The sequence below is a fragment of the Rhinatrema bivittatum genome, chromosome 17 (genome assembly GCF_901001135.1).
Source record: "Rhinatrema bivittatum chromosome 17, aRhiBiv1.1, whole genome shotgun sequence".
NCBI classification, from domain to species: Eukaryota; Metazoa; Chordata; class Amphibia; order Gymnophiona; family Rhinatrematidae; genus Rhinatrema; species Rhinatrema bivittatum.
In genome coordinates this window covers 32,518,412-32,541,383 of record NC_042631.1, presented here as the reverse complement: position 1 = coordinate 32,541,383, position 22,972 = coordinate 32,518,412, and the positions used below count along the sequence as shown (strand labels likewise).

The 22,972-nt window shown below is 42.1% G+C and overlaps 1 protein-coding gene across 2 annotated transcripts in view; it reads left to right on the top strand.

Annotated features, from left to right (window-relative positions):
• Positions 1 to 22,972, top strand: part of SYT7 (synaptotagmin 7) — a 420,555-nt gene that overhangs the window by 224,182 nt on the left and 173,401 nt on the right. For both annotated transcript variants that reach the window (XM_029583040.1, XM_029583041.1), the window contains exon 2: positions 14,302 to 14,405. In XM_029583040.1, coding sequence (XP_029438900.1) covers positions 14,302 to 14,405 — 104 coding nt within the window. The remainder of the gene's footprint in view (positions 1 to 14,301; positions 14,406 to 22,972) is intronic.

Below are 22,972 nucleotides of genomic sequence, written 5' to 3'. Positions count from 1 at the left end.
ACCGCATATTTTATGAAACAATGTGGTTTTCAAAATAAATACATCCAAAATCATTACAATTTGGGACAAAATTACATAAATTAAATCAACAAAACACAATCAAAACTTAATAATGAAACAAATAGCAGCAATAAAAAAGAAAAAAAATTATCTTGTTATTCAAAACTTAAAAGCAGAAATTATGGGAACCATTATAATCAAACCATTATGGGAACCATTCAAAGTCAATGAAAATAATCAAACTTTAACTAATTTTCTAAATGTTAAGTAATCTTGTATAGTATGAAAATCCACTGGAAGTGAGTTATAGAGTAGGGACGCCTGATAACTAAAAGAAGATTGATGCATTGATTTCAAATGCATTTTGGCAGGGGAAGGTAAATGCAATAATCTGTGCTGAGAAGAGTGAAGAAGTCTTGAAGGGCAGTACAGTATCAGCAAATCAGATAAATAACTCAGATGGCCATATTTCAAAGCACAAAACGTCAAATAATATTTTAAAACAAATATGAGAAATAGCTAACCAGTGTAAATTCTCCAACTAAGGGGTTACAAGATCGTATTTCTTCTTTAAAAATTAATTTAGCAGCAGTATTTTGAAGTAATTGAAGCCATTTAATTTGGATTTGTGATATGCCAGAGTATAAAGCATTACAATAATCAATGCAAAATAAGACTAAGGTATGCATCAGGGTCTGGAGATTATGTGAGTCCAAATAAGGTTATGACTGATGACTAAAAATCAAGGACCAAGTGATGTTTGGACTATTTATCATATTAAATTGATTATCCAAGTTCATACCAAGTGATATTGCTGTATCCTTGACTAGGATTATTACTTGAACCATAGAGGGCACAATAAGCTCAAATTTAGGAAATCTGTAGAACCAAATGGCTTCTGATTTAAGAAGATTTACTTTTAGTTTCTGCTTAAGCAGGTGTAACTTTGTGCAGGTGAGTTTGTGTCTGAATCAGCCCACTCGTACAGGAATTTTCAGAATGAAATTATGTGTATGTTTGCTTTGAAAATTTGGGATAAAAGGCACACACAGACTTTGCCCTTGCCCACAGATTCATAAAATTATCCTCCGTATGTCTGTTTTTCAGATTTTACTTTTTTCTTTTTATCCCTTTCTAGAGAGGAAGTAATTGTTTTTACTTTGAGAACTTGCTGTTCCTTTCTTTTCTTTTTGTATGTCTCATGTGTTTGCCTCTCTACTTCTGTAATCTATGGCTCTCTCTCTTCATGCTTGTAACATAGAAGCTGATAGATGGAAAAACTAGCTGGCCCATCCAGTCTGTCCAATTTATTCCTGTCTACACTGCAAAGATATATCCCAGCTTCTAATCATAGAGCATGACAACTTTAATATATTTCTTCTTATCCAGGATAGTTTTTGTTGTTTTCTCATTTGTACGCTATCATCTGGGGAAGATGAACATACAAATTCCCCATTTCGTTAATCCCTAGCTTTCCTCCTCTCCCATGTCTAAATACATAAGAACTGCTTTACTGGGTCAGACTGAGGGTCCATCAAGCCCAGCATCCTATTTCCAACAGTGGTCAAACGAGGTAACAAATACCTGGTAAGTACTCAAACATTAAATAGATCCCATGCTTCTGATGCTGGTAATAAGCAGTGGCTATTCCCTAAATTCATCTTGATTAATAGCAGTTTATAGACTGCTCCTCCAGGAACTTATCCAAATCTTTTTTAAACCCAGGTACACTGACTTCCTTAACCACATCCTCTGGCAATGAATTCCAGAGCTTAATTGTGTGTTGAGTGAAAAAGAATTTTCTCTGATTTGTTTTAAATGTATTACTTGCTAACTTCATCGAGTGCCCCCTAGTCCTTGTTTTATTTGAAAGAGTAAATAACAGATCCACATTTACTCATTCAAATCCTTTCATGATTTTTTTAGACCTCTATCATAACCCTCTCAGCTGCTCTTCTCAAGTTGAACAGCCTTAAATTCTATAGTCTTTCTTCATAGGGCAGCCGTTCCATGCCCTTTATCATTTTAGTTACCCTTCTCTGTACTTCCTCCAGTGCAACAATATCTTTTTTGAGATGCGGCGACCAGAATTGCACACTGTATTCAAGGTGCGGTCTCACAATGGAATGATACAGAGGCATTATGATGTTCTCCATTTTATTCATCATTCCCTTTCTAATAATTCCTAATATTTTGGTTTTTGACTGCTGCAGCACATTGAGCTGACAATTTCCATGTATTATCCAGCATGAAGAATGACGAAACCGTCAGTATTCCGAGCACGCACTCAGAAAATTAATCGCCGATTCCATGGCAGGCTGCACAAAGACAGTAATATGCAGATGGGCGCGTAGGTGCTCAAATACACAACTGCATTGGAGTGTGCCCAGAGATGCGGCCATTTTATAACATGCGCGCTCATCTTTCATCTGAAGGAGGTTGGCATCTTGTGCGTGATTTATACCGTAGAGGTATATGAGGTAGTAGTTTTTAAATTTCTTGACTGTATGCACAATCTCCAGGCACTTTCTACCCATAGGCCTTGCATCTAATTTTCAAAGGGAAAATATGCATGTACTTTCTTGAAAATTGGCCATAGGTACATTAACCTATAGACTTTTGTACCAGCTTTTTTGTGCAAGTGAAATTTCAATAGAAAATAGGGTTTGCAGATCTGAAGATTCAGTTTGGTTGTGATTTGATCTTTCCTTGCTCTACACTTGCATCTGGGAACACCTCCTAGCTGTCCGGCTAGAAGCGCATGCACCATTGAAAACCAATCGTACTTTTAGCCAGATTGAGGGACACCAATTTTCAGATAGTTAATTTATCCAGGTAAATGGCTTTGACATTTGACTTTTGCATATGCTTATCATGTTTCTGCTGTCTCTGCTCTTCTCCAGAGCAGGGGTTTCAACCCAGTCCTCAGGATACCCCCAGCAGGTCAGGTTTTCAGGATATCCACAGTAATTGTGCATTGCGTCCACTGTATGCATATCTCTCTCGTGCATATCCATTGTGGATATCCTGAAAGCCTGATCGGAATGGGTTGAGAACCACCTCTCTAGGGTATACGTATTTAGATCCTTAATTCTCATCTCATATGGCTTTTGGTGCAGGCCCGACACCATTTTAGCAGTCTTTTTTTGGACTACCTCTAGCCTACCTTCTATATTCTTCTGGATGTATAGCCTCCAGACCAAGACAGAACATTCTAGTTGTGTAATTGTGGTCTCACCAACAATCTGTATAGAGGCTTTATCACCTCCTTTTTTCAACTGGTAATGCCTCTTCTCTGTACCCTAGTATCCCGCTGGCTTTGGCCATTGCCGCCTTGGCAACAAGAACACTGTTTGTTACCTTGAGATCATCTGACAAGATCACCCCACGATCTCTCTTCTGATCAGTGCATATCAAGATCTCATCCCCCGTCATGCATCACTTCCTCAGATTTCTGCACACCCAAAGGCAAGATTCTGCACATCTGTGCATTCACATTTTCTTAGATCACTTACCCTTCTATCTACTCCCTCCGGGCTGTTCACTCTGTTGCAGATGTTAGTGTCATCTGCGCAAAGACACAAGTTTCCTCCTACCCCCTCCACAATATCACTCACAGTGAGCAAACTGGGCCCCAGGATCATTTTCTGAGGCACTCTAGTAATCACCTTTCTTTTCTCAGAGTGAATGCCGTTTATCACTATCCTCTTGTTTTCTATCACTCAACCAGCGTCTTCCTCTCTTGTTCAGTGTTTTTGCTCCATGGACAGTAGCCCCGCAGCTTCCCCCTCAGTGCTTGTACCAAAGAGAGATTTTTAAAAACACTCCTCCACATGCTTTATAATAATTAGGAGTGCAGTATTATGCAGCCACGTACAGCATAATTTCTTTCTTTTCGCTAATCCTTCTATATGTCTTGCACATCACAAACCTGTCCTTTTCTGACACAGCTTTGCAGTATAAAGATCCTGTTATTCTTGCTGTTTTCTTTCTCTTCATCTGTTTCTTTTTTCTTTGTCTCTACTTTTTCTATTTATCTCGCTACAAGTCTTTCTTACTGTGTACCTCTTTCCTTTGTCTTGCTTGCTGTGTTTCTGTTTCTCATCCCCCTTATGCCTGTGTCTTTTTCTCTCCATCTCTGCCTCTTTGTATGGCATTCTCTTCCGTTATGCTCTATATGTGTGTGTTTTTCTTACCCCATTCTGTCTGTATGCATTTTGCTCTTCGTGTGTGTGTGTGTGTGTGTGTGTGTTTCTCCTCCCCCACCCTTGTATACCTTTTTATTTTTTTCCCTGTTGCCCTGCTCTCGTAAAATCTGGCATTTTATTCATTCATTTAAATGCCAACCCCTACTTGAGAATCCTTGGACAGTTTTTCATTTTATTGATTTTTTTGTGGTTTTACTTCACTGATTATCACTCATAGACATTTGTTTTGTCTTTTAGTATTTCTGTTCTGTCCCTGATACATGAAACACAGAGAGAGATGGTACAAAAGGGAAAAGAGTCCTTGGAGTAGAAAGAGAAAGAATGAGGCAAAGAGAAGTGACAGAGAGGAAGAGGAAGAGAGAACAGAATAAGAGAAAAATAGAGTATAACAAGATATAGACAGAAAGACAAAGAGACAGAAAGAAAAGGTAAGAATAAGAACATAACATAAGACTTACCATAGTGGGTCAGACTAAATGTCCATCAAACCTGTTTCAAACAGTGGCCAATCCAGGTCATAAGTGGCCAATCCAGGTCATAAGTTAACACCGTCTAACACTCCTGTTACCACCCCAGTCCCATAGTCCAACCACTCCCTCATCAATGTCCTCCTCTCCACAAACACCCCTCTACCAGCACCCCACATGCAGACCAAGACAATCTCCTTCCGTAAACCATGCTCACCAGAGGACCTTACCGTAGCATTTGACCAATCATCTATTAACCTCGACCTCACCAACCCAGAATCTGCGCTACTCTCATGGAACAATCTCACATCTACTGTAGCTAATGACACCTGCCCCATGGTCTACAAACAGATTCCCCTCACGCAAACAGCAGAAAACCATGGTACACTGCTGAACTAAAAAGGATAAAAAAAGACCTTAGATCTAAAGAACGTACATGGCGTAAACAACCATCACTTATCCACAAAACAGCGTACAAAAACACTTTGCATACTTACAGACAAACCACCCAGCAAGCTAAGCGAGGCTTCTACTCTTCCAGAATCCACGACTACCAATTCAACTCACATGCCCTTTTCTCATATGTCGCGGAGCTTACAAATTCATTCATCACAATAATACTGAAGATAATGCCAGTGGTAAATGCAAAGAATTAGCTCTGTTTTTCAAAAACAAAATAGCCAGTATACTACTTCGCTTCCCTACCAATCCCACCCCTATCACACCACTCACTAATAACAACAAGGCCACCTTTGAATCCTTAGACCTCATGACCACCAAGGAGATTGAATCCATTTTAAAAAAGATTAAACCAGCTACCCACACCTCTGACACAATTCCAATGAAAGCTCTCCTGACTATTCCCGCCACCATCGCCAAACCCCTTACTGACATAATCAACTGCTCACTCTCCTTCGGAAAAGTCCCAGACCCCCTCAAATTTGCAGTCGTTAAACCCCTCCTCAAAAAATCCACCCTTGACCCCTCCAACCCAGCAAACTACCGTCCAGTCTCCAACCTGCCTTTCATATCCAAAGTATTGGAAAAAGTAGTTAATACACAACTCACAGACTTCCTAGACGACCACCGTATTCTACATCCATCACAATTTGGATTCCGTAAAGCCAGAAACACCGAAAATCTCCTATTAGCCATCACCGACACCATACTCAAAGGTATGGACCATGGTAAATCATATCTACTTGCCCTCTTAGACATCTCAGCAGCCTTCAATACTGTCAACCACGAAGTTCTGATCTCACGCTTAGCAGAGATAGGCATCTCTGACACACCCATGTTATGGTTTACCTCCTATCTCAACCACAGAGAATACGTAGTAAAAATTGAAAACAGCGAATCCTCACATATTCCCCTCACTCAAGGTGTCCCCCAAGGATCCTCTTTATCGTCCACCCTTTTCAATATTTATCTCCTGCCTCTCTGCCACCTCCTCTCTGACCTTGGCCTGCAGTTTTTCCTATATGCAGATGATGTCCAAATCCTCATCCCCATACAAAAATCCCTTAATGAATCCCTGCAATTCTGGGAGTCCTGCCTTGCATCCATCAACACCCTGCTATCCAACCTCCATCTCGCACTAAACGCTTTTAAAACAGAAATCCTCATAATCTCAAATCAACATGACCTTATTTCCCAAGCCACCTCTCTGAACACCTCTCTTAGTCACGCCACCCTGCACTCCGTCAGAGACCTAGGCGTCTCCCTAGACCAACATTTAAATTTCAAACCCCACATCAATACTCTCCTAAAAGGGGGTTTCTTTAAACTCAACATTCTTAAAAAACTCAAACCCCTCTTGCATGCTCAAGACTTCCGCCTAGTTCTTCAGACTACCCTCCTATCTAAACTGGATTACTGCAACTCCCTTCTCCTGGGCCTTCCCGCATCCACCATTAAACCCCTACAAATCCTGCAGAACACTATGGCCAGGATTTTAACTAACACACGTAAAAGGGACCATATTACCCCCGTTCTAAAGGACCTGCACTGGCTGCCCATTCACTTCCATATTCAATACAAAACCCTCACCATTCTACACAACACGCTGTACAAAAACACAACCACACCTGGCTCGAGGAAATGCCGCGTTTCCGCACATCCAACCGCCCATCCAGAACCTCCCTGGTGGATACCCTTCATTGCCCATCACTCAAAACTGCTCACCATGCCATCACAAGGCAAAGAGCCTTCTCCATCGCTGGCTCTTCCCTCTGGAATTCTCTACCCACCAATCTTCGTCTAGAGCCTTCCCTACGTAACTTCAAAAAAGGAATCAAAACATGACTTTTCAAACAGGCCTACCCCAATTCGAACCAAACTTAGCCCAACTCCCACTTTTCACACTCTTCTGACTGCCACTAACACCCCACCATATCCTGCTCTCCCCCCCCTGCCCCTCAGAATCCAGCATTGCTACTTCATAAGATAGTATATAATATAAGATTGCATTTAATTATCCATGTTTTTTGTAATCATAAGATTGTATATAATGTAAGTTTGAATTTACCCATTCGTGTTTTTTGTAATCACTTATAAAGGCTATGTTTCCACTTTTTTCCATATAACTGTTCCTCTAATTTTCCATTGCTAGCTCTCTTTTCCTTCTGTTACTCTCCCTCTCTCTCTTTCTAGCTTTCTCCCCTTCCCCTCTCCCTGTTCATTGTAATTTCTCCATCTTTAATTGTTAATTGTAAACTGGCATGATGTTCCTCACAAATGTCGGTGTATAAAACCGTATAAATAAATAAATAAAATAAATACCCGGCAGGATCCCAAAAGGTAGATGGATTCCAAGCTACTTATCTCAGTAATAAGCAGTGGATTTCCCCAAGTCCACCTAAATAATTGTTTATAGACTTTTCCTCCAGGAACTTGTCCAAACCATTTTTAAACCCAGCTACACAAACATCTTCCACCACATCCTCCAGCAACAAATTTCAGAGCTTAATTATGCTTTGAGTAAAAACATATTTTCTCCTATTTATTTTAAATGTATTACTTAGTAACTTCATTGTGTATCCCCCAGTCTATGTACTTTTTGAAAGAGTAATCAACCAATTCGCATTTACCCATTCCATTCCATACATTATTTTATAGACCTCTATCATATCTCCCCAAAGCCATGTCTTCTCCAGCAACAATTTCCAGAGCTTAAGTATGCTTTGAGTAAAAACATATTTTCTCCTATTTATTTTAAATGTATTACTTAGTAACTTCATTGTGTATCCCCCAGTCTATGTACTTTTTGAAAGAGTAATCAACCAATTCGCATTTACCCATTCCATTCCACACATTATTTTATAGACCTCTATCATATCTCCCCAAAGCCATCTCTTCTCCAAGCCGAACAGCCCTAACCTTTTTAACCTCTTCTAGTTTTTCTTCATAGGGGAATTAATCAATCCACTTTATCATTTTGGTCACCCTTTTCTGTACCTTTTCTAATTCTGCACACAATACTCTATGGAATTATACAGATCATTATGATATTCTCTATTTTATTCTCCACTCCTTTCCTAATAATTCCTAGCATTCTATTTGCTTTCTTGGCTGCTGACACACACTGAGCAGAAGACTTCAATATATTATCCACGATGACACCTAGATCCTACCTTTTCCTGGGTGGTGACTCCTAGTGTGGAACCTAGCATTATGTAACTGTAATTTGGGTGCTCTTCTCTACGTGCATCACTTTGCACTTGTCCACAATAAATTTCATATGTCATTCGGATGCCCAGTCTCACAATCTCGTAAGTTCCTCTTCCAATTTCTCACAATCCTCTTGTGATTTAACAACTTTGAATAATTTTGTGTCATCTGCAGATTTGATCATCTCACTCATTGTTCCCATTTCCTGGTCATTTATAAATATTGTTAAAAAGTAGTGGTCCTAGTACAGATCCCTGGAGCACTTCATTATTATTCACCTTTCTCCTTTGAGAAAATTTACCATTTAGCCCTATGCTCTGTTTCCTATCTCTTAACCACTTCACAGTCCACAACAGGACATTGCCTCCTATCCCATGACTTTTTTAATTTCCTCAGGAGTCACTCATGAAGTACTTTGTCAAATGTTTTCTAAACATCCAGATACCCAGCTTGCTCACCTTTATCCACGTGTTTTTCACACCTTCAAAAAAATGTAGCAGATTGGTGAGGTAAAATTTCCCTTGACTAAATCCATGTTGGCTTTGTCCCATTAAACTATGACTGACTATGTGTTCAGTAATTTTGATCTTTATAATAGTTTTAAACATTTTTCCCGGCACTGATGTCAGGCTCACTGTTCTACAGTTTCCTGAATCACCCTGGAAGCCTTTTTAAAAATTGGCATTATGTTGGCCATCCTCCAGTCTTTTAATGATAGTTTACAGATTACTAATAGTAGGTCTACAATTATATTTTTCAGTTCTTTCAGCAATCTGGGATGTATATTATCTGGTCCAGGTGATATGCTACTCTTTAGTTTGTCAGTTTGCTTTATTACATCTTCCAAGTTCACTGAGATTTGTTTCAGTTCTTATGAATCATCACATTTAATCATCATCATCACTGGCATAGTATCTCCCTTATATCTTCTTCAGTAAAGACCGAAGCAAAGAATTCATTTGGTCTCTCCGCCATGACCTCGTCCTCTCTTTTTGCCCCTTTTTCCCCTCAATCCTTTAATAGTCCAATTGACTCCCTCACAGGCTTTTTGTTTCTAATGAAATTCATCACATCTATGCTCTTCTTAAATAAGAAAGAACTCATAAACTGAACTTTATCATTACTTATGTTATTTCCTATGCCTTATAACAGTTTGTACTTTACAACCATTGTTAACCCCCCATTTCCCTATAACCTATTTTGTAAACCGTTATGATGGCGTTATTTTAACGTTTCCGAATGACGTTATATAAAACTCCTTAAATAAATAAAATAAAATAAATAATGTACCTGAAAAAAAGATTTAATTATGAGGTTTTGCTTCCATGACAAGCTTCTTTTCAAATTCACTCTTTGCATCTAACTTGCCATTGCTTAAGCTGTTTCCACTATTCTTCATTTGGATTTGCCTTTCATGTTTTGACTAAAATAGTCTCTCTTACCTCACCTTTTAACCATGCTGGCAGTCATTTGGCCTTCTTTCCACCTTTTTTAATATGTGTGGAACACATCTGGTCTGGGCTTCCAAGATGGTATTTTTAAACGATGTCCCAAGTCTGATGTAAATTCTTAATATGGATGTGTATCATACCGGCAATCGTTTCCGGTTTGGTTTTTGTAGAACCACGGGAAATTTCATTTCCCACGGTTCTGGACCATTTTTTTTTTTCGGCTGTCCTTCAGATCTAATTATTTACAATTCCCCACCCTCTGAACCCCCCAAAAACTTGCCTAAAGTCCCTGGTCGTCCAGCGGAGGTCCTGAGAGCAATATCCCCCTCTTGGGCCATCAGCTGCCATTAATCAAAATGGCGTCGATGGCCCTTTGCCCTTACCATGTGACAGGGGCTATCGTGCCACTGGCCAGCCCCTGTCACATGGTAGGAGCAATGGATGGCCCGCGCCATTGTTTAAGATGGTGCCAGCCATCCATTGCTCCTACCATGTGACAGGGGCCGGCCAATGGCACCGATAGCCCCTGTCACATGGTAAGGGCAAATGGCCATCTGCGCCATTTTGATTAATGGCAGCCGATGGCCTGAGAGGGGGACATTGCTCCTGGGACCCCCACTGGACCACCAGGGACTTTAGGCAAGTTTTTGGGAGGTTGGGAGGGTGGGGGATTGTAAATAATTAGATCTGAAGGGTTGGGGTGGGTTTGGGGTTTGTTTTTTTTCTGTGTGCCCTTTCTCCCCCCCCAGATGATAAGAAAACCACACAAAATTTCATGGGGTTTTCCTATCGTTTTCGGGGACCCCCGATACATGACAAATTATGAAATATCATACGATATTTTAATTTGTCATAAAAATGATGCACATCCCTAATTCTTAACCTTTGCAGCTGTTTCTTTCAGTTTTTTCCAAACCATTTTCCTCATTTTATCATAGTCTCCCTTTTGAAAGTTAAATGTTATCCCATTAGATTCCCATAGTGTCCTCCCTCAGTTATGAAGTCAAATTTGATCATATTATGATCACTATTGCTAAGCAGACCCAACACTGTTACCTCTCGCACCATATCTTGTGTTTCACTAAGGATTAGGTCTAAAATAGCTCCCCCGCTTATTGGTTCTTGCACCAGTTATTCCACGAAGCAGTCATTTATTTCATCTAGAAATTCTACCTCCTTAGCATAACCTGATGTGACATTTACCCAGTCAGTACTGGGGTAATTGAAATCACTTATTATTACTATGTTGCTAATTTTGTTAGCTTCCCTAATTTCTGTTAGCATTTCATCTTCTGTCTGAAACAAGGATATATGGGGAAAAAAAAAGTCAAATTGAGATAAAACGTAGCATTTGCATAAAACATATCAGGGGAAAAAAAATCTAAAGAGAAGTAATCTACCTACCAAAGCTACTCCCTCTTTCCCCTTTGTGCCATGAGAGCAATGTAGAAACTTGGGCTTCACAGCCACATTCAGAAGGGGCGGTGAAGGGCTACCAGCATCTACTCGAACAAGGTACAGCCTAAGAAAATATCGTACATGATTCTTAGGGTTCTTTGTTTTCAGTGTAAACCAATTTTCACCCATAAATTCCCGGATTTTTTCCAAAAGTGACAATTGGTTTAAACCGATTTTTCACCCTAATTTTAGGCAGCTTAAAGAGCAGCTCCAGAGCTGGGGATGCAGTGTCAAGGCCTGCAGCAACTGCAGGAAGCCAGCGAGAGCCAAAGCCCCTGCAGTGTTTCAAGCCCTCCAGTGCCCCTAATGGGGCTTTTCAAGTCTCTCTTCCCTCTCCCCTCGGGTAGCCAAAGGGCCTGCTGCTTGGGGCTGCCAATGCAGCATTTGAAATGAGTCACAGCCACCAGAAGCGCTTCCCGGCAGGCTCCCCGGCCCCGCGCAAAAGCAGAGGTGCAGCGCCGCAGAGCACGGGAGCCTCAGGATGCCTGCTGCCCTAGGAGAGAGGAGAAGCCTGGGGCCCCCACTATTAAGAATAAAATGCTGGTGCAATGGTGGTGGGGGGGAGGGGGGGAGAGAGAAAAAGTCACGTGCTAGGCAGGGGAAGGGGGAAGAGATATAGGGATGGCTACTGAGTGGGTGGGTGAGTGGGAGAATCTGCTTAATATTATTTTATTGTCCTGGCTTCTGTCCACCAAAATAAACTCCGATATTTACCCATAAAAAATAATGCGTCACATTTTTCCACTGACTTTCTCCTGTTTTGTTTTCTTGTCATAATAAACCCTGAAAAGTTCCCTGGAAAAAATTGAAAAAAAAAAACCCAAAAAAAACCAAAAACGAAGGTCCCTAATGATCCTGAGGAAATTTTTGTTTCAGAGGGTTATTAAGGAAAGCTCTATCTGTAGACTGGGAGAGCTGCTTTCTCCTCTGGTGACACTCTTACAGGGTCATCAAGATGATTATCCCGTCTTACTAGATGTTCAGCCCCTGGGGACACTCGCTGAAAAAGTGATGACATTTCAGATCGCGTTGACATTAGAGACAAGTGGGGATGATGGAAGTGTGTGCTCCACTCCCCCTCTGCTCCCTGAACATACATCAAACACTATCAGCTCCCACACCCTACTGTCTCCTGCCACTTCCCCTCCCCTGCAAACACACTCACTTCTTCAGGGATCACAAAATGAGATGCTGCAATAATAGGAGTTTTTGTGAACAGAACATTTGCAAATACAAAAATACTGGGAATGAGATGGTGAGAGAGAGAGAGAGCAGGGCAGAGGGGACTATTCATGAGAGGCAGTTAAGTGGATACAAAATTTAGGGACACTGTGGCTTGGCCTCTGTGTACAGCAATGAATGGGATACAAGGAAGGCAGACTTTGCTATGCCGCTCTGTGAATGGAAGAGGCTAGGGCTCCAGAAAATAAGATTCAGACACCTCAAACTCCTCATCCCAAGGGACGTACAAGATAAATGGCAGATGGCGTGGTGCAAAGAGAAAACTAGTAGATGAGAAGGATTGGAGAAAATTTGTGAAATGTACTGTTGCTTTAAGTTGGTACAGAGCAGATAACCAACTGGTCTTCCTTTGTGTTGCCATATGCACAACAAATCTGACTTGGATAAGGAGTGATATCCTACAAGCGCGCAAGCTTCTATGGCTGGCAGCTGGCATGCATTAGTAGCAGTGTGGACAGAAATAATTGGGCAGGCTTTACTGTGCCAATTTGTCTTTTTCTGCCATCTACTGTGTTACTATGGGACCTGTTTACTACAGGTTTTCTCCAAGTTTTGTATCTAAGCCAAAACTTGGTTAGCAAATAGGTCCCTATCTCTGTCCTTATTTTCTGAAACAGTTTGTTGTACGATGCAGATTTTTATTGCAACAAGATCTAGTGAGTGGTGCTCTGTTCCACTGATGCTAGATTTCTGTAGACAATAAATACAGCATGTTGTGATTGATGGGATCCATATCTTTTTGAATCATAGGTCAAGGGAACTCTTAGGTTAGTGACCTCCTGTAACTATGTTTAAGCCTGAAGAATGTTCCGTCTCATCAATGATCACCATTGAAAGTGCTTCTTATTTCTAATCTACCCTTACATCAGGGGCCCGTTGGTCAGAAACAGATTTCATCAAATGCAATCCTTAGGCACCATTGGTGCTCTTGCTGGTGCCACTGGGAATGAGATGGTGAGAGAGAGAGAGCAGGGCAGAAGGGGATTATTCATGAGAAGCAGTTAAGTGGATACAAAATTTAGGGACACTGTGGCTTGGCCTCTATGTAAATCAATGAATGGGATACAAGGAAGGCAGACTTTGCTATGCCCCTCTGTGAATGGAAGAGGCTAGGGCTAAAGAAAATAAGATTCAGACACCACAAACTCATCATCCCAAGGGACGTACAAGATAAATCTCTCTCTCCCTCCAGCCATTGCCATTTTGGATGCCACGTTCCACCCCCAGGGACTCCGAACCTTACACTCCCTACCTCCTGCTGTCCCCCAGACCTCAGAAGCTCTGCTCTAGCAATGTAACTTCCAAATGCGGTGATCGTGGTGGGTGAGAGGTCTACGTTCATGCTCGTAAGCCAGCGTGGGGGCCCATGAGCATGGTCTGAGTTAATCTCTGTGTCGTGCACTCACTACAATCAGAGGATACCTTGCCAGAGTGGTGCTCCAAAGGGCTGGGGAGTAGAGTGGGTGGGGAAGGATCCAAGAAACTCAGCAGGATTGGAACTCTGAGGGGCAGCAGGGATAATGGAATTCTGCTGCCCCAGAAGGCTCAGGCCTGCTTAACTTGAACACCAGAAATTATTTTCTGTCTATCTCTTTCATACTACTTCTACCTTGCAGCTATGGTGCCTTGTAGCTTGATCATTATACTGCATTCCCCTTGTCTCCTGTAGCCTGGAAGGAGCGAGAAACCAGTCCCTTCTCTTTTGTTTACTGCAAATGCATTTCCATCCTAGCTCCTGGATTTGTTCTTCCATCTGTGACAATATTTGTAGCTAACCTGTTCTTTCCATTGTTATTGTCTTCTCAGGAGCTCCCTCCCGTGACATTGTCTTGGTTTCCGCTGTCATCACCATTAGCCTTAGTGTCACTATCGTCATGTGCGGGATTTGCCAATGGTGCCAACGTAAACTGGTAAGTAAAATAACTCCTGTGGGCATAGCTTTGTTGTATGCTGTATGTTCTGGAGAAATTACAACTCTCCTATCACTAATGATGATAAATTTAATACTAACGTGCCGATTAGATTCCTCCTGTCTGAAAGGTTTTATAGATTACATAGTTATCTTTATCCAGTTACAACTGTACTTATTGTATCCACCACAGCAGGATGAAAGAGTTAATCAGATGTGTCAAGACTGTGAACCTCAATTTCAGAAAGATGTTGTAGATCAGAGACCTTGCCCTCTTCCTTCCCCAGTCCATTCCCGCATCTCACCATGCTAAACCAGGGCGGATGACTGTGTGTAACATCTCACATGGAAAGAAGTCATAAGCAGCTATTAGTTGCGATCATTTCTGGCATAAGCACAGGGAAAGAAAAGCCAATAAGAAGACTCCAGCTGTTACCTTGTTGCTGAACTGACTATTGCTGGCTGGCTTGGGAGACTTGCACTCCTTTCGTGGGTCAGTTCACTTTCATCGCCTGCACCTTTTTGCTGACTCTCAGTTGTACATGTTGTGTCTTGATAGGATGAAGTCACTAGCACGGGGATAGGCAACGTCGGTCTTCGAATGCTGTGAGCTGGTTGGGTTTTCAGGATACGCATGAGATGCTTTTGCATGCAGGGGAGGAAGTGCATGAAAATGCATCATGTGACTATTCAGTGTGACTACCTTTGGGAAACTGACAAGCTTGGAAGTGTAGAGGAGTAGAGGTGCCTACCCCTGCAGTAGCATGAGAAAAGAGCGAGTGTGTGTTTTGGAGAGAGGGAGAGAGAATATATGCACAGATGGGCATGTGGGAGCATATTTATGGATGTATAGTAGAAGAAGAGAGAAGGAAATAAGATAAATGTTGGCCATATATTCTTTGTGCTCAGGACTTTGTTGATGGTGACCTGCAGTGACACCATGGCAGCTTGCATTATTATACCTTGAGCTCTCTGCACGAATGCTGTGCTGACTCAGCTCTCCACGCTGAGTGTTTATTTTTCAATAGTGTCCAGGTCAGGGATGGAACCCAGCTTCCCTTGATGAAAGGCGCCGGGGAACTGCAGGTCTGGTGTGACCAGAATGATCATGGAGCACCTGTCCTCGGCTTATGCACATCTCAGCTCTCCAGACCCTCTCGCCTACCTGGGAACCTGTGCCCTGACAACAGCTGTGTTATTTCTAGGGGCTTATTTCTCTCAAATTAAGGTCACCAAAGTCTTCTGAGTCCTAGAGGCGTTAACCGCATTCTTTCTTTATTTTTTAAAATCCTGTATTTTGTTAACCTGAAAAGTGCAATTAAGATGACTGTGTTCTTTCTACCTGGGTCCCAGGGGTAAACTGACTTGCTGAAGGCCCTGCAGAAAGTCACAGGCAGAGGAAGATTTTCAATGCCTGTCCCAGAACCTCTCCTGAATTCAAAGCCAATGCTCTCAACTATGATTGATTTTCTTCTGTTTGATATTCTGCCATCTCGTGAAACCCCGCAAAGAGGATTGCAGCAAAGCAGAATAAAATGACATAATTAGACTACTCCTCTGCCCTATTACCCATTGTAGTAGTACACAGTAATGAAGATGCTCTCACCTTATGAGAACTTTTTCCCATCTTTTGTAAGAAACACCCCCGTGTGATTGACTTACACCCTTCCTCTCCCATGCTGTGGTCACTGTAAGTGATCACTGAGAGGATGCAGAGATACCATGCATACACTTCCTACTGCTGGAACACCAATCACTCATACACCCTCTGTCTCATCCAGGCATCGCAGAAAAAAATGTGTTTCTGTCCCTCAAGTCTCCACTGAGTCCTTACTGCTGAGGAAACGCCCAACGTTACTCAACCACCATTCTCCATGGTCATGTTATTGCCGAGGAGCTATCCATGTATCATAGCCCGCACTTCTTCTTTCTACATTTCAGAGTGCCTGCTGAATGTAAATCCTCTCCCTGTCCTCCCATGTGAACATAACCGAGTTTATTTGCTCAATATTTTTCTCAGAGAAAAATCTGGAAGGCACCACCTCCTCGCACACAAGATAACAGGAGACCAGCATCTAGGAAGGAGAGTTTCCAAAGCTGATTCCAAGGGTAAAATGGTATTTTGCCTGTGGAAATGGCACGTTATAAAATTGCCCACTCGATATGCTGGCAAATTCACTTGGGTCTGTCCTGTATATGTAAGCGGAAACGGTCCTGGAGGGAGGGCCTTGCCCTTATGCACATATGTTTGCATTTTCAAAAGTAAATGTAGATTTCCCAGAAAAACGGCCTTCGCACATTAGCAGGTGCAACTGTGTGTGCAGGTAGTCTTGGTGGGATAACTTTCAAAGGGAGAATATGCACATTCTTTTCCTTCAAAAACTTGTGTAACTTATGCACGTATTTGATTTCAAAATGTATGCAGGCTGTTACAGAATTACTTAGCTAGTTTGTCATTTTAATGCCATTTTAAAAGCACTCCTTTACCTGGGAAAATGGGCTTTTTAAAAAATTGGCCGCCCTATATACAGGTAAAAGTATGCGGGCAAGAGTTGGTTTTGGGTGTGAGTTTGGGGAAGGGTTTGGAACCATGCACATACTGTTTTATTTAGATATATTTTTAAGTATGCTTGTACTGTATCATGTTCAAAGTGAAAGTATGTGCTTACCTTCACTATGAAAATTGGTACAAAGTCAACAGGTAAAAAGTACCCAATGGTTTTGCACTTACATCATCTTAAAATTCGCTCCATAGCGCTTACTCATGCAATGACCAAGAATTCTCTGTCTAGCATTGCACGCCTCCAAACCTCACGTTTTTCACAGTTGTAATGAATTAAGATCCAGCACAACTCCTTTCTCTACCAACCAGGGCCGGTGAGTTCCTATAGGCGAACTAGGTGTAGAGACTCGGTGGGCTGCAAGCAGCACCTGTCCTGTCGAGCAGGATAGTCCCTTCCTTCCTTGTCAAATAGAACCTTATGTTCCTTCAAGATCATCTCCTGTCTGTTCCATCAAATGTTCAATTGATGGTCACTGTGAAAAAAGCTTTCTCCTACATCAGATCAACAGTGTGGACTACAATCCCTAAAGCCCTGCACCAAGTGATAGATTATGCAGGCCTTAAGAAACTGGCCAAATCCTGGCTTTTCACTATTACACTTTTGATATCTCCTTATGACAGCTTTCAGAATCGTTTTTGACTTTTACTCTATTTTTACTATTGCACATAATAAGAGAGTCTATGGTATGGTTTTAACTATTATTTTCTGTTAATATTCTATATTTTTAGAAGTTTATGCTATGCTGCTTTTTTAGTATTGATTCTCTTGTGTTGTATTTCCACAACTTGTTGATATTACTTTTTATGCTCTGGAGGTAAATTTTAAAGGAGATCCGCGCATAAAAATAGCATATAACGCACATATGTAGCATGTACGCACATATATATGCTATTTTGTAAATGGCGAGAGTATATGCGTATTTTCAGTTTCATTCATACATTTTACTGGGGTGGGGAGGGAAGGAGCAGTCTAGGGGCATTCCAGAGTGGGATTCTGACATTCGGGTGGTAGTTCCTATTTTGTTAGAGATAAATACATATACACTACTGAACTTGTCTATACCCTTTTGCACCTGCCAGATGACTCATGCAAGTGAAATCAGACTTGTCTGTTGTCTGTGGAATTTGGGTGGAAGGTCTGAGAGAACTGGTGGGAGCTCAGGATGAAATGCTAGAGGGTCTAGGTGAACTGGTGGAGATATTGGAGAAACATGGCTTACAAAAAAAAAATAACAAAAAACAGATGGGACAAACAAATAAAATGCAGACATAGGGCCCAACTTACAAACCTACCTGTGGTACAGGCATTGTATGCATAAGTGCATGAAAAGTAGGAGCTGCACAGGTTAAAAAATGCTGGATATTTCTGCTCCAAAAGTACCCGTGTATTGTTTCAGTGTGCACGTATATTTCCAATGCAAGAAAATGCATCCTTTCTGTACCCATTTTATATATGCACATACATTTTACATGTGAAATAATTGTGATACTGCACAAATAAACACCCAGAATTAAATGGGGAGGCAGGTATTTTATAAGGCATGTGTGAATACTTGAAATCGCCAGATTTCTGGCTTGTTTTGATTATCTATGACTTAGATTATTGTACTTTAATATTATTTGTTTTTGTAATTCCACCTTGGGCCTCTGGGAGAGGCAGTATATGAAATCTAATAATAAATATATAAATATTAAAGAGGCAAGTCCCTAGGAGATAATTGGCTCTGAGTCTCTAATCGTGCCATGGCTGAGGAGATATAATGAACTGCGCCCTCATACATTGCTTGCAGTTCTTTTGCTAAATTGAGCATGCTACGATACGTAAAGCCACCTATAGATTTTAATGACTTTCGGACAATCCTTGGTTCTTACCAAGTGTGGACTACTGTAATTCATTATACGATGGTCTCCCAGATAACTTGCTTGGAGCTCTCCAGATAGTCCAGAGCACTGCTGCTCGTATCCTTACGGGATGGAATAGCAGGGACCATATTACTCCAATACTGTGCTCTCTTCGTTGACTCCCAATACATTGGAGCATTAAATGCAAAATAGCATTGATTATTCACAGAGTTCTGCGTCAGGTGCCCCCTCCTTGGATTAGTTCAAGTCTCGGGATTTATACACCTGGCCGAGCCCCACGGTCTTCAAAGCATAATCTGTTACATGTTCCTTCACTGCGGGTAGCGTGTTTAATGGGAAGAAGGGAGCGGGCGTTCTAGATTTCAGGGTCCACCTACAGGAACCGGTTACCGGGCAGACTACAACTAGTTGCTGAGACCCAGGCCTGGGAGACCTTGAAGAGTCTGATTGCAATACAGGATTTCAGCTTTCTGAGCTACAGATTCATTTTTTTTTTGAGTGGCTGCTGAGATTAGGGTGGTATTTTATCATGATAATATGCTATTTTATGCATTAGGGCTGGCTAGTGATACGTTAGCTGAAGCAGGTCCTAGCAAGGGCTTGAAGTTCAAGCCATGAAGGAGGCTTTCAGAAAGATGGAAGGAAATACAAATCCAGTGGATGAGCAAAAGATTCTCATCGTAAAGATTTCAGACTCCTGTAAATCCTTTGGCCTGCTTACCTGATTGGATTGTTTCTCTGCATTAACTTCCACCCTGTCAAGTCAGTCCTACAGAGGAGCTTGTGTCAAATTGTTTTCCGTGGAGCGCGGACCCACAGCTGGCATGGACCACCAAACACTTTCTCTGGTGACCGATAACCCTGTGTCCGTCTCTTGTGTGGATTTTATGTGCCCAATCCTGGCAAAGATAAGCCCTGAAACATGAGGCTGAGAGCTGCTCCTTCTTTGCAGGGACAGTGGGGGCTGTCAGGATTGAGTCCTCCTTCCCTGATGGCCACTGAAGGGCTAAAGTCAGTGGTTCACATCTACCACCTGCTTTGAATCTCCCAGGGGAACCTCAGAATAAATGTTGGCAGCAAAAGGTCACAGACTCTGCAGTTGCTTGTTATGCGCATACGATAACGCACATGCAGCCTGGAATTTTAATGAGCGATTAGCTGCTACATGCAGCTAAAATAAGAAACAGAGCCAGTAAGGTGAAGCCCTCTCACCTTTCTCTCCTCTGACAACAGCCAAAAAAAGAGACAAATAGCTTGTCCTAGTCTGGCTTTTCTATTTTTTTTTTTCTCTTTCTTTTCTCCAGCTTCTTCTGGAGGAATAGCAGTGGGTTTCCAGGAAGCCAATGCTCTCACACTATTCCCTGCGGCGGTTCCTGCTGAGAGATGGCCTGGGGATTAGCTCTCTCACCAGGAACCTAAATGCACTACTGTCTACATGCAGTGCTTTTTTTGTTGAGGCAGGTTGGGACTGAAAGAACCACGAACAGCCCTGGAGCCAATTCCCTGCAGCACCGGGAGAGGCTTGGAATGGAGACGCTGAGAGCCCCTCAGAACCGGTTTTCTGAGAAAGCAGGTCACTGAGGATTTATAGCATCGCTCCCAAATCGCCAGGTCAACCTAAGGGACTGTTTAGAGGAAATATCATTGGTTTGCCTTATCAATGTCTCTCCAAGCTAGAACCACCAAGAAACTTTTCTATGCATTTTCTGATTTTTCATGCCATCGTGAATTCTTATTTGGGCTGCCCCAGCCCGTTTATTACCTCCCTCATTCCCATCACTGCAGTGTGGTGGAGGGTACTGACAACTCTCTCATTCTACCTTAAGGAGCCCGGTTCAAGGTTTTAACCCAGTCCTCCTTAAGGTAGAATGTCGCAAGGGATTCTGGGTAAAGGGAGGTTCCCTTCACCCTGCCATAAGAACCCAGGCCTAGAAAGGCTCGGGGAGGCCCGAGGGAGCTGGTAGGACCTCGCCACACACCCAGAGGGTGGACATTTACCAGTTAGTTGTGCCTGACACAAGGCGAGATACTATCTTGATTCTTGTATGTTTGAAGCACTGTAAATAAATCCCTGCACCATAAGTAAGTTGGGCCCGCCTTACTATGCTCCTGAGCCATTCCCGCGGCCGCAGCAGGCCCAGATACGCTGCACGCACATAGTTTAAACCTGCCCTTATTGGTTTACTGCGCTTAACGAATTTGATCCACGGTGCAACAGCCCTGCCCTAATGAAGGGACGCCTCGCACTGCCAGTCCCACGAGGTGAAGAAAAGCGCGGTCCTGAGAGGCCCTCTCAAGTCCCCCCGCCATAGATTCAGGAAAGAAAGGGACCCCCCAACCCTGACAGGGGCCTTTCAAGGCTGGATTGAGACATGCTGAGGCCCTGATTTATCAAATTTAAGAGGTCCCCATAGCATTGCCAAAAAAAAAAATGTAAAACTTGAAATTTGAATTTGGCATTTTTAATTTTTTTTTTAATATTTACAGACATCCCCCCTGGGGCCCTGAGATGTAGTTTAGGTGGCTTGTGCCTAAAATCCAGCACTGGGAGCTTTGTAAAGTTTGAAAGGCAGTTTTCCAAAATATCCAGTTCTGTTGTTTTCATCCTTCTCTAAAAATGGCCATGGCATGAGCAATGGTCAGAAGAGCTTCGTTAATCAAGGTCAGGTAAATATATCCTGGTTGGCTTCAGTGGGGTATCCAGTCGGGTAGCAGTTGTACGACATTGTCCCTTTAAGAAAGGCTAAGATGGCTCTTTAAGGTTTTTAAGCACTTCATAGAGAAAACAAAGCAGTCTTTGGTCCCCAGACAGAAGTAAATGCTCAGCAAAGCACAACTTGCACACAGAAAATCAATCTGTGGCTTAAATGGCAGAGCTGTTCTTTTATGCCAGAGTAGCTGTCTTCCCCTCTTCATGAGAGAATAAACTCCTTTAAGCTTCAATTCTTTTCCTCCTCCAGGAGCAAACTAACCTCTTATTCTGGCATTTACAAACAGGCAATAATCTGAGGCCTTTTCCTGGAATCTACCGCGTTTGCCTTCCAGCTTCTGACCGATTCCTTCCAGTCTCGTGCCGCTTATTGTTTACAGGCGCCTTAGCTTTCAGGGATGGGCAGAGTGTCCAAAGTTTAACTATAGCAAAATGTGAGCAGAAGGGGCCCTGGATTTCATTGTACACTTAGGTACAAACAAGCGGGCAAATGATGAACTAGTAAAGAAGATTCAAAGGAGTTAGTTGGTGAAGGGTACGGGAGAGACTGCCAAATCTGTGATCTTCTCAGTAATACCACCTGCCTACCACAGGGGAGCAGAAGGACCTGTCCTCACAAAGAAACGTAATTCATGAGAGACTGGTGACAGGGGGGCTGTACGGGGGAGGAGAACGCTCTTTACAAAGGGGTTGGCTTGCATTTATCCGAGAAGGGCACTGTGGTCCTCTTCTGTCATTTCAAGTCCTACTTAGACCAGCTAAGAAAGTGGGGAGCACTGAAGAGATAAAAGCCCAAAATAAACCTGGCAATAAAATACAGGAGCAACAAGCAAAATTAGAGAATAGATATGTCTAAGTGATTAATGAAAATGTCAGAAAAGAGCACAAGGAAATAGGGAGTGGAGCATTGTTTTGGAGGGTCCAGGTGTAAAAAATGCTCGAGGTCTTGCTAATAAAATCAGACTTGGAGGCCAGAAGAGGTGGAGATAAATATGGTTATCACTAAGTCTTGGTGGAAAGAAAATCAGGACTGGGATGAGAACATCCCCAGATGTAATCTCTTTAGAAGAGACGGGATTGAGAAAAGAGGAAAAGGAGTAGCCCTTTATGGGGCCGATGTAATAAGCTCACATATATAATATGGGTCCCGTGGTATGATTAGCGTGGGTGCATGGAAATCCCATGTAAAAGAAGGCATTAGCTATTCCCCAGCAATGCAGGGAGTTACATTAAAGGGCAGACAGCTTAATGCGCATTTTCTTAACGCTGAAACTTTAACTCCTAAGTCAGAACAGGAGTAAAACTTAACTCTCATTTCCAGTGGCCATGTTATACTATTGCTGTGCCCAGTGTGGTAGTGCTCATTTATTTATTTTAAACATTTTTATCCCACAAAGTTCACAGTTCAATGCAGAGAACAAAAAGAACATTC